Raw genomic sequence first — 13,450 nt, forward strand, 5'->3', positions numbered from 1 at the left:
ACACCCAGGATTGATCTCCTCTAAAATGGACTGGTTGGATCTCCTTGCAGTCCAAGGGACTCTCAAGAGTCTTCTCCAGCACCACAGTTCAAAAGCATCAATTCTTCGGCAATCAGCTTTCTTCACAGTCCAACTCTCACATCCATACATGACCACGGGAAAAACCATAGCCTTGACTAGATGGACCTTGGTTGGCAAAGTAATGTCTCTGCTTTTTAACATGCTATCTAGGTTAGTCATAACTTTCCTTCCAAGGAGTAAGCGTCTTTTAATTTCATGGCTGCAATCAGCATCTGCAGTGATTTTTGAGCCCCCCAAAATAAAGTCTGACACTGTTTCCACTGTTTCCCCATCTATTTCCCATGAAGTGATGGGACCAGCTGCCATGATCTTCGTTTTCTGAATGTTGAGCTTCAAGCCAACCTTTTCACTCTCCTCTTTCACTTTCATCAAGAGGCTTTTGAGTTCCTCTTCACTTTCTGCCATAAGGGTAGTGTCATCTGCATATCTGAGGTTATTGATATTTCTCCCAGCAATCTTGATTCCAGCTGGTGCTTCTTCCAGCCCAGCATTCCTCATGATGTACTCTGCATATAAGTTAAATAAGCAGGGTGACAATATACAGCCTTGACGCACTCCTTTTCCTGTTTGGAACCAGTCTGTTGTTCCATGGTCAGTTCTGACTGTTGCTTCCTGACCTGCATACAGGTTTCTCAAGAGGCAGGTCAGGTGTTCTGGTATTCCCATCTCTTTCAGAATGTTCCACAGTTTATTGTGATCGACACAGTCAAAGGCTTTGGCATAGTCAATGAAGCAGAAATAGATGTTTTTCTGGAACTCTCTTGCTTTCTCCATGATCCAGCAGATGTTGTCAATTTGATCTCTGGTTCCTCTGCCTTTTCTAAAACCAACTTGAACATCTGGAAGTTCACGGTTCACATGTTGCTGAAGCCTGGCTTGGAGAATTTGGAGCATGACTTTACTAGCATGTGAGATGAGTGCAATGGAGTATTACTCAGCCATTAAAAAGAATGCATTTGAATCAGTTCTAATGAGGTGCATGAAACTGGAGTCTATTATACAGAGTGAAGTAAGCCAGAAAGAAAAACACCAATACAGTATACTAACGCATATATATGGAATTTAGAAAGATGGAAATGATAACCCTGTATGCGAGACAGCAAAAGACACACAGATGTATAGAACAGTCTTTGGGACTCTGTGGGAGAGGGTGAGGGTGGGATGATTTGGGACAATGGCATTGAAACATGTATATTGTCATATTTGAAAAGACTCACCAGTTCAGGGTCAATGCATGTTACAGGATGCTCGGAGCTGGTGTGCAGGGATGACCCAGAGGGAGGACAAAGGGAGGAGGGAGGTGGGAGGGGGGTTCAGGAGGGGGAATTCATGTACACCCGGGGCGAATTCATGTCAATGTATGGCAAAACCAACCAATATAATATTGTAAAATAATTAGCCTCCAATAAAAAAAAATAAAATAAATTTTAAAAAATCATGTGTGATAAAAGCCTTGTATACTGAATATACGAAAAATTCTCAAAACCTAGTAATAAGAAAACATATAGCTCCATTAAAAAGGACAAATGTTTAAACAGACAGGTCACTAAACTAAATGTATATATGTCAAATAAGAACACAAAAACATGTTCCATACCATTGTTCTTGGGGATATGTACTGAAGACCACAATGAGATACCATGACCCAACTATTAATTAAAATTGAAAAGACTATTCCTATTGGAAGTAGTGATACAGACTTTTGTACTAATAACTAGGCAACAAAAAGATTTTAAAGGTAATTACATGAAATTGAAGAGGGCTGTGTGTTTTAGTCAGGTGTGGGTTAGGTTGAAGCTACCAATGCACATTATACTGCTTACTCCATCCTCTTATATTGCTGAGTTCTCACAGTGACTTCTCCTTTATCTATGAGTTTTTCACCTCTTTTTAAGGTTTCACTGGCACAATTCTAAGAAATACTATAATTGATTAATGAATCTACCAAAATATATGCTTCTTTTTTCCCCTAGCTGCCAATCAAGTCCCAAGTCAAGGTTAAACATTTTCTGTTCTTCAGATATCAAATTACAATATTACTATTTTCATATTATGTTCTTTTGACATAAATAATGTTATTTTTCTAAATGAATTCTGTATGCCAAGTACTCTGTTAATAATTAGAGGCAAATCTGAACATGTAACCATCCTGTTCAAAATCCCTCAATAGTTTTCCTTTGAGATAAAGATAAAAGTCCCCAGCCTAGTCTCCCATGCTGTGAGTCAACCCATGCTGGCCTGCAGTGTCCATTCTGGCTCCTCTTGGCTTCCCTCTTTTGCATGTCAGCTCCATCTGCCTTTTTTTCCCCCATTCCCCCCCACCCCATCCTCAGCTTCACTAATGGTCTAGTTCTCTGATAAGCTAGGCCTGCCAATGATGGAAAACCCTGAAGATGCTAAATGTCTAGAGGCACCACCTTGGTAGAAATGAAGACCCTCAGGACCCAGCCCTGACCTATTGAAACAGAATATGCATTTTCAGAAAATCACCAGGAGATTCACAGGGATTAAAGTTGGAGAAGCACTGATCTAGGCCACTTCCCACTGTGATCCTTTGTTTTGTTTTATCTTTGCTCCTTCCCCTGACCTATGTCTAATAAAATTTTTCTCCAAAAATTTCACTGTAGAGTGGGGAGTTATTTGCAGATCTGGAATGTGAGCTATCGTTTGCACGAGGAGGACAACTTTCTTATAGTTGGCTCCTAAAGGGAGTCTAGAATTTTGTCCTCATTGAATTCATGTATAATCAGCTCAGAAAACGAGGAGGACAACTTTCTTATAGTTGGCTCCTAAAGGGAGTCTAGAATTTTGTCCTCATTGAATTCATGTATAATCAGCTCAGAAAAGACCATACTAATCAAAGCACTCAGAGCATCAAAATTTGTGGATGAATTGAAGTTTGCATAAACATGCCAGAAGTGTCATCTATTGTGGAAGGTAGTGACATAAAATACAATTTCAATTGTTAAAACTAGAATTGTCTACAATGACTTGATGTTTATGATTTTAGAGTCTGTAATGACTCACTGGAAAAGACTAATGCTGGGAAAGGTTGGGGGCGGGAGGAGAAGGGGACGACCGAGAATGAAATGGCTGGATGGCATCACCGACTCTGTGGACATGAGTTTGAGTGAACTCCGGGAGTTGGTGATGGACAGGGAGACCTGGCGTGCTGTGATTCATGGGGTCGCGGAGAGTCGGACACGACTGAGCGACTGAACTGAACTGAACTGAATGCCCTGTGGAGCAACCTGGACTTTTCCTACAGGTTCAAATCTATAATGCCCAGAGGAACAACTTAGTTTTGTCCTAAAGGGAATCAATGCATGATGTTAGGAAGTTTTAGTGCTTCATTCCTTCCTCTTCTGTTTAAAAAGAACACTTTCACATAATTGGTTGACTCTTCTGTTCAAAGCTAATTTACATAAACAAAATTTTCCTGACCTTGGGAAATGAATGTGCAAGGAATCGTGGCCTGTGTCATTATCATTCCAGTGATGTTGCATTATTTTCTACTTAAAAAGCCTACCTCTTTGAAAGGATCACCACAATTTCTTACAAGATATGGGTAAAAGAGAAATAACTTCTGTAAGGTACATTATTGTTAGGTAAAACAGTCAGAATACTGTAAAATCTATAATTTTAGATTGATTTACTAGATGCCAAAAAAGCATGTGAAAAAAATTAACAATTAGTGAAATATCTATATATCATATTTTTGTGACTAAATCTAGATAAGCAAAATAACTAAGACTGAATTGTCCGTCAAAGATAATTCATTATCTTTCTAACATAATTATAAAGACTTCATAAGTTTTGGTGAACTAGAATCTTAAAGAATTTAAGATTTTAAGAATTTTAAGAATTTAAGGCTTTAAATATAAGTCACATGCTTCCTACATAAGAAATTTTTCTGGGTATTCTGATTAAAAGTTTAATTCTTCTTAATAAATCACAGTTGCTGACTAAACTTTTAAGGTAAGTCACTTACATATTAATTTCTCTATTCTCTCACCTACTTCTGAGAATGCTTTTATTCAGTATTTTAATATATATTGTAAGAAATATGCATAAAATGTTCTCCTGTTGCTCCTTCCAAGTTTATACTTAATAAAGACCCACACACATATTGAATTTGAGCATTTTCAATTATCCTTTAATTTGGAATTGCAAGGAAGGGAGTCTATTCCAAATTAAATACACCTGACAACTAGAATTACTGGCATTGGTTGTTTATATCACTTGAATTAGGCTCCAGTCTCTGGCTCAATTTTATTTTACTAGAAAAACTGGTGGAGAAGAAAGTGCTCTCAAATAAACGCAGTAGGATTTCTAGAGAAAATCTGCTCTTATCACTCTAATAAGACATATAAATCAATTTTTAATTAATTATGGAAAGAACTTTCCAGCAATGCTAACATATTTAAAAACAGTCAAAGTTTCTAAGGTAAAATTTAAAATTAAATCCTCTGTGTCACACACAGTTCCCTAGGAAGATAATCTTTGAATTTTGAAGAAAAGAATACAGAAAGAGTCCCAGTGTTGACAGCATTTAATGAAAACCAGGGTTAAGACAAATATTACCTGCAAATTTTCCCCATATTTCCTTCTTGGTGTTTATCTGATACTACCTGTCTTCATTGTCTTGTCTTTCCTACAGATTTCTGTCCGTTTCTCTGTTCTGCTTTTTATATTTCTCCACTTGTTATTTTTAATAACTCACCCAATTGCTCCTTTCTACTTCTACCCTTTCTCTTCTTGGTGCCTTCCTCTCTTCAGAAAGTGTGAAAGAAAGTGAAAGTGTTAGTCCCTCAGTCGTGTCTGACTCTTTGCAATCCCACGTACTGTAGACCTCCAGGCTCCTCTGTCCATGGAGTTTTCCAGGCAAAAATACTGGAATGGGTTGCCATTCCCTTCTCCAGGGGATCTTCCCAACCCAGGGATTGAACCCAGGTTTACTGCACTGCAGGCAGATTCTTTACCATCTGAGCCACCAGGGAAGGTTGAGAAAATATGTATCTAAACACTTTAGAAAATATGTATTTAAATATGCTACAGGAAAATAAAAAGCTTTTGTCTCTAGGAAGTAGAAAAATTATAATTGTTATCCATTTTTTTCTTGGTGTTCTCAAAAACATTCTCCTTATGTGTGATGCTTCCCGTTCATTTCTTACTATTCTCTGGCCTCAACTCTATCATAAATTGGAAATTCCTCACTAAAGACACTGAAAATCTCTCATTTCCCAGGTTCAGTGATTGTTCACATCTTGTTCTACGCGAGCATTCATTTTGCCAATCAGCGTTGCACTTCATTATGTCCTTGAGTCGTTTTTCTCTTTATGTTTACAACACTCAACTCTCCAGTTCTTCCTTCTGCTTCTCTGATTACCCTGCTCAGTATATCTTTTTGGTCTTTCCCTTATCTCTCTTTGGCTAAAGCTAGGGCACTTGTTTGTAACAGAAAATTAGTTAGCTGAATGGAAATTGACTATTACATAGAAATTCCAGGGAAATTGGAGGAATCTGCTGATAAATGGGCAGGAACAGAAGAAAACAATACAATGAGACAGCAGCCCAAATCAAATCTCCACACTTGCTCAGTAGGAGCTCCTATCACAGCTGCTGAATTGTAGAAGCCACAGCTCACACTGACAATGCGGCTGGTGCAGATGCAAGAAGTATTTCCTAGGGTCTTGATATGGCTGCCTTGGCTGACTTTGCAACCCAAATTCGTTTTTTTTTTTCCTGTCCCTTTGCTCCAAGCTCAATGTTACAAATCCAGTGTTAGTACGTTTGACTATTCAAGCCTAGAGCAAGTCCCCTTACTCTAGCTGCAAGGGGATGGAAAAGTGAGTTTCTGGCTCCTTTGACTTCTAAAGTAAGTGGTAGCCTTTGCCTGATACCAAGACTCATGTAGTAGAAAAGAGGATCATTTTCAGCTATCTAAAATGATATGTATCTATTTCAAAACTTCTTTAATAAAATTTGGTGAAGTTTTTTTTTTCCTATACCCTCCTCTTTTTTCCTTACACACACTTTCTAATGGTTAGCTCATTCATAAGTATGCCTTCAGTTACCCAAATACTCCGAAGTCATTGATTATATTAAGAGCTAACAAACTCATACTACTAAGCCATCCCACCTGGATATTCAGAAGATGCTTTCTCCACAAAGTGGCCCAAACATCTGAATTCTCAAATTCAGTTGTGATGACCATCTATCCAACTCTGTCTCCTTTCTTCTTCACTGACCACCTCCTTCACATCTAAGTTACTGAGTCTTAGTGACTCTACTTTCGGATTTATTTCTATCTTTTTTTCCCTCCTTATCATGGGTGACCCCATGGACTGTAGCCCCCCAGCTCCTCTGTGGGATTTCCCAAACAAGAATACTGGAATGGGTGTGCTAGGAGTAAATTACACCAGAGAGACTAGAGCTTCACATGAATTTGAATCAACTGGAGGGAATTTTTGAAATGCAGATTGTTGAGTTTCATTCTTGCCCTCTCGAACATACATTTACAATAATACTGCATAATCTATATTTTGTACCAATATTTTACCAATTTTGATGTGTATTCTGATTTGAGAACAATTCGATAAGAGTATTAGCTCCCTAATTAGTATTCCTGACACTAGTTTCCCTTCCCTACAGAGTATTTCTACACTACCAAATATTTATTTTAAAAAATATAATGTGGCTCCTTGTATTAAAAGTTCCCAGTGCATGCCTGCTGTCTGACAAAGTTCAATATCTTTCACATGGCATCCAAATCATTTTGTAATAGTTCAAATTTCTTTTCCCTGGAATCTCATCCATATCCTAGACAGAATGCCCCTCACACATTCAGTTATCTCCATAAATTTAGCTAATGTTTAGAGTCTTTTACTTTTTTTAAATTTTTTATTGGAGGCTAATTATTTTAAAATATTATATTGGTTTGTTTTGCCATACATTGACATGAATCCGCCCCGGGTGTACATGAGTTCAATCTTTTCATTCTCCCACATTTTTAATGCAATAATTGCATTTTCCACTACACCAATTTCCAAAATTAGTTTCCATTGCTATTTGTTGTTGTTGTTTAGTCTTTATGTCGTGTCCAACACTTTGTGACCCCATGGACTGTAGCCTGCCAGGCTTCTCTGTGGGATTACCCAAGTAAGAATACTAGAGTGGGTATGCTGCTGCTACTGCTGCTAAGTCACTTCAGTCGTGTCCGACTGTGTGACCCCATAGACGGCAGCCCACCAGGCTCCCCCATCCCTGGGATTCTCCAGGCAAGAACACTGGAGTGGGTTGCCATTTCCTTCTCCAATGTGTGAAAGTGAAGTCGCTCAGTCATGTCCGACCCTTAGCGACCCCACGGACTGCAGCCTACAAGGCTCCTCCATCCATGGGATTTTCTAGGCAAGAGTACTGGAGTGGCTTGCCATTGCCTTCTCCGAGAGTGGGCATGGACTGTACCACCCCAGCCTTTTTCATGGGGATTCTCCAGGTAAGAATACTGGAGTGGTAATACTAGCTCAGATATTAAAGAATCCACCAGCAATGTGGGAGACCTGGGTTCAATCCCTGAGTTGGGAAGGTCCCCTGGAGGTGGGCACGGCAACCCACTCCAGTATTCTTACCTGGAGAATCCCCATGAAAAAGCCTGGGGTGATACAGTCCATGGGGTCATTTACATCTGCTTACATCTTACATTTACTGCATTTCATTTCAGGGAGCATGGATACTAAAAATGCAACACTGCTGTCAACGTTTGTTCTCACCGGACTTCCCTATCAACTGGAGTGGCAAATCCCCCTATTCTTGTTCTTCTTGGTAATATACCTCATCACAACTGTGGGAAACCTTGGACTAATTTATCTTATCTACAATGACCCTCACCTTCACATCCCCATGTACTTATTCCTTGGGAGTTTAGCCTTTGTGGATTCTTGGATATCATCCACAGTGACCCCAAAGATGTTAGTCAATTTTTTTGCCAGGAGTAAAATGATATCTCTCTCTGAATGCATGTTACAACTTCTTTCCTTTGCATTTGGTGGAACCACGGAATGCTTTTTGCTTGCAACAATGGCATATGATCGTTATGTGGCCATATGCAAACCATTACTGTATCCAGTGATTATGACCAACAGACTATGCATCCAGCTGTTAGTCTCATCATTTGTAGCAGGGCTTATTCATTCCATGATTCATGTAGGTGCTTTATTCAGGTTAACCTTCTGTAAGTCTAACATAATACATCACTTTTTCTGTGACATCATGCCATTGTTTAGGATTTCTTGTACTGACCCTTCAATTAATGTCCTAATGGTATTTATTTTCTCTGGGTCAATACATGTGCTTAGCATTATGACTATTCTTGTCTCTTATACACTTGTTCTATACACAGTTTTGAAAAATAAGTCTGTACAAGGCATAAGAAAGGCCTTCTTCACCTGTGGAGCCCACCTCCTATCTGTCTCTTTATACTATGGGCCTCTTCTCTTCATGTATGTGCACCCTGTATCCACTCAGGCAGATGATCAAGATATGATGGACTCTCTATTTTACACTATCATAATTCCCTTGTTAAATCCAATCATCTACAGCCTGAGAAATAAGAAAGTCATAGATTCACTGACAAAAGTATTAAAGAAAAATGCTTAGATCTCATACTATTATCAGTTCTTTTTTTTACTGATATAGTCACAAAATTGTGCAGATTACGTGTGGTTCAGATTGGGTTAGGGTTCAAGGTTTTTTTCAGTTATAATTACTCTAGTGTTTTGTTGTTAGTACTAACATACTCCTTAAGATATTCATGTATACTGTTCAAAAAACAAGGAATTCTCAACAATTTTCATGTCACATTAGAATAATTGAAGCAGGAAACAAAATATTTTACATACTTGTGTATTCTATAATGTAGATTTATAAAATGATTAGGCACTGAAATAGTAATGTTCCTTTAATAGGATTTGACTCTGTTGTCTTTGATAGTAATATAGCTGCACAGCCTGGAGACTTAACTGCATATAAATCCACAATGGATGCAATGTTTGTGTTTGAATGAAATGACGCAAATCACAAGAATTCTGCTGCAGACCAAAAGGTCTTTCAGTCCACTTTATTTGGGACATGGTGAATTCCCCCATCACCATGGGGATTCAACAGTCATATATCAGAGAGAAATAAAAAGGGAAAAGCAAAGAAGGAAAAATGAGAAGCAAGTTAAGGCAGTGAAGGGAGAGTCAAATTTTAAGAGGATGCTCTTAGTCCAGTCATTGTCCATGAGCAACAGGAAGAGGGAATTGGCTCTCACTGCCTATGATGTCACTTTCCAGTTGAGCCTGTATTTTGTAGGATAATCTGAAAACCTTCACTAATTAGAAAGCTAGATGAGACTGCAGAATTTAATTGGGATGGGCTTAAAGAAAAAGAAAAGTGGCAGAATAGGAAGGAAATGGTCAATCTTGCTAGATTTTTTAAAGGGGAACTTTTAAAATAAATCAGTAATATATAAGCCTTTCTGGCATGCAGTGTTTACATGATTTTGAATTCATATTACAAAAATTCAAATAATGTTAACTTGATATAATGTCATAGTGCCAGTGGGTGGCTGGAAAAGACAAAAAAAAAAAATGAGCAAGATTTTGGATATTTTGTGTCCTCAAGTCCTTTAACACTAGTTTTCATCTCACTCTATACTCTAAGTACAATGAGAGACCTATCTTTGGGTCCACTCCTGCCTCTCCTTTTACAACACTGAAACTCCATACACCTACTTACTGATGCACTGAGGACTTTATCCTACAAGCTATCTGCCTCTGTGTTTTGCAAAACTCTCCTTTTATCGCGTTGGTACTCAAAAGTCTTAAACATAGTTGCCAGGTTATTCTTCATAGACAGAACTATGATTAAATCATATCCCTTTTCAATAACTTTTAAAGGATTGACACTGTTGATAAATAATGTACAAATACAGTATTTGTACTTAGCTCTGTAGATGCAGTCATGCATATATTTATTTGTTCATGTGTATGTACAGATTACATGAAATACATATACATACATTCATAGACATCTGTATCTATATCCACACCTCCCTGTATTACATCTTTCTAACTTACTATATCATTATTGCATATCTTTCTATCTCTACCTCAACCTCCATTTCTATCCTCCTGATTACTCCCTGATTTTCTCACCATCTATTATATGGTCCTTTCAAATAATACCTTGATTTAACTCAGAAGTCACTGACCCCGCAATTCTTCTAAGGGACCTTGTCTTATACCCAAAATGAGTTGCAGAAAGCTTTCCAGACACCCTGAAGTAACACAGATACATGCATTTGCTAATACAAGTCTGTCCACAGAGAATATACACTGTCTATTGACAACACATTCATCTTTATTTACAACTCAAAGGGTGTCCTTTCTCCAAAGCTTTTCTCATATATTATAGCATTCATAATGCATTCCCATATTATACTGAAGAAGATAGTAATGTTTAGTCAGTTCATTCCTATTTCTTGGGTCACATTTGCTCTTCTGTTCAGTTCAGTTCAGTTCATTTCAGTCGCTCAGTCGTGTCCGACTCTCCGCGACCCCATGAATCACAGCACGCCAGGCCTCCCTGTCTATCACCAATTCCCAGAGTTCACTCAAACTCATGTCCATACAGTCGGTGATGCCATCCAGCCATCTCATTCTCTGTCGTCCCCTTCTTCTCCCACCCCCAACCTTTCCCAGCATCAGAGTCTTTTCCAGTGAGTCAACTCGTCGCATGAGGTGGCCAAAGTATTGCAGTTTCAGCTTCAGCATCAGTCCCTCCAATGAACACCCAGGATCAATCTCCCTTAGAATGGACTGGTTGGATCTCCTTGCGGCCAAAAAGTTTGGGTTTTTCAATAACACCTTAGAGACAAACCCAAACAAACTTTTTGGCCAACCCAATATAATACTTATCTGGGGATCACAAGCTTTTTTAAAAAAAAATATAAATTAGATGCCTTAATCTCTATCTTTTGCAGCAATGAGCATAACTTTGCAACACTGCAGCTTACACACATGAGGTCTGGAATAAGTATCTGTGAAATATTTATAAAATTGAGCTGAATCTGAGAGCTGAACACATAGAGTGCAGTAAGAATATATCACTCATTTTTAATCTTGCAATGAGCCCCAGGAGACATTGGGGTTTGCATGGCTACAATACACAGCTCACCTTAAGGTTCTTTTATGATAATTGCAAGCATTATACACCTAAAGTTACCTATTCTTGTTCTTTTTATGATGATAATTGGATCCTGGGATAGACTATAACATATATCAAGGAGAAGCTATTCAATTGGATGCTTGGTTTAAACACCTGTTTAGTTTAAACATTTGTTCAAAATATACAAGCATTCAAAATATAATTATCCTATAGTTTGAAGGTCCACTTCACAAGGCTAGACTGGGGCATCTGCCCTTCTTTTGTTCCCATGAGGGATATTCCCAAGTCCTTGGAAAGAGAATAGAAATGGATCATAATTTAGCTGCTTTTACTTTTTTCCTTAGAAGATCTATGTTATTGCATATATCTATATTTTTAAAAAATTTGTTGTTGTATAACAGTCTCAGTATGTATACTGATCATTCATTATTACAATCCCAAAACTAGATTGATAATACAAAAGTTATTATCTTCTGCCATCACAATGATCTGGTTCTCTAATTGACCTTCCTTTGAATCAGTAGTCTGATGTCACACTATGGCCATATGAACAAAGTCTGTCACTTGTCAAGACTTACCTTGGGTTGGGTGAGTATGGAACAGACAGTTGGGGTCCTCTCAGAAGCTCAGAATTCCTGTGAAGACTTCTTTTTTATATGCCTAATCTATAGATTCCTCTGCTAGGGCTTATCTTTTAGTGCAATCTCAAATGTTTTACTTTATGCCTTCTACAAATTCACCAAAATCCCTAGTTCATAGATGTGATCTAATTCTCACTTTTGTTATAGACATTTCTCATCTTTGAACTTCATTTCTGTCACTTTAGTAGCATGTTGAACTCCCCAGGTTGGTAGGTGCCCAATATGCTACTGCATAAGCATGGAGAAATAACTCCAGAAAGAAAGAAGAGGCTGAACTAAAGTGAAAACAATGCCCAGGTGTAGATGTGACTGGTGATGGAAGTAAAGACCGATGCTGTAAAGGACAATATTGCATAGGAACCTGGAAGGTTAGGTTCATGAATCGAGATAAATTGAAAGTGGTCAAATAGAAGATGGCAAGAGTGAACATCAACAATATAGGAATCAGTGAACTAAAATGGACCAGAATGGGAGAATTTAATTCAGATGACCATTATATCTACTACTCTAGGCAAAATTTCCTTAGAAGAAATGGAATAACTCTCATAGTCAATAAAGGAGTCCAAAATACAATACTTGGGTGCAGTCTCAAAAATGACACAATGATCTGTTTGTTTCCAAGGAAAACCATTCAATATCACAGTAATCCAAGTCTATGCCCCAACCACTAATGCCAAAGAAGTTGAAGTAGACTGGTTCAATGATGACCTACAGACCTTCTGGAACTAACACGAAAAAAGATGTCCTTTTCATCATAGGGGACAGGAAGTCAAGAGTTACCTGGAGTAACAGGCAAATTTGGCCTACAAAATGAAGCAGGGCAAAAGCTAACAGCTTTGTCAAGATAATGCACTAGTCATAGAAACACCCTCTTCCAACAACACAAGAGATGACTTTACACATAGACATCACTGGATGCTCAATATCAAAATCAGATTGATTATACTATTAGCAGTCAAAGATGGAGAAGCTCTATACAGTCAGAAAAAAACAAGACCAGGAGCTGACTGTGGCTAACCATGAGTCCCTTATTGAAACATTCAGACTTAAATTGAAAAAAGTACAGAAAACCACTAGACCATTTAGGTGTGACCTAAATAAAATCCCTTATGATTATACAGTGGAAGTGACAAATAGATGCAAGGGATTAGATCTGATAGACAGAGTGCCTGAAGAACTATGAATGGATGTTCATGACATTGTACAGGAGACAGTGATCAAGACCATCCCTAAGAACAAGAAATGCAAAAAGGCAAAATGGCTGTCTGAGGAGGCCTTACAAATAGCTGTGAAAAGAAGAGAAGGGAAAAGCAAAGGAGAAAAGGAAAGAGATAAGCATCTGAATGCAGAGTTCCAAAGAATAGCAAGGAGAGATAAGAAAGCCTTCCTCAGTGATCAGTGCAAAGATATAGAGGAAAATAATAGAATGGGAAAGACTAGAAATCTCTTCAAGAAAATTAGAGGTACCAAAGGAACATTTCATGCAAAGATGGGCATAAAAGGACAGAAACAGTATG

General features: G+C 38.1%; 1 protein-coding gene across 1 annotated transcript; it reads left to right on the plus strand.

Annotated features, from left to right (window-relative positions):
- The first annotated feature begins 7,632 nt into the window (after nt 1-7,632).
- LOC129542889 (olfactory receptor 5H2-like) lies at nt 7,633-8,739 on the plus strand. Its single transcript, XM_055406055.2, has one exon. The coding sequence runs from the start codon at nt 7,633-7,635 to the stop codon at nt 8,737-8,739; it is 1,107 nt and encodes a 368-aa protein (XP_055262030.2).
- Nucleotides 8,740-13,450: the final 4,711 nt, after the last annotated feature.

The sequence above is a fragment of the Moschus berezovskii genome, chromosome 1 (genome assembly GCF_049115385.1).
Source record: "Moschus berezovskii isolate FMDL1 chromosome 1, NW_MosBer_1.0, whole genome shotgun sequence".
Lineage (NCBI taxonomy): Eukaryota > Metazoa > Chordata > Mammalia > Artiodactyla > Moschidae > Moschus > Moschus berezovskii.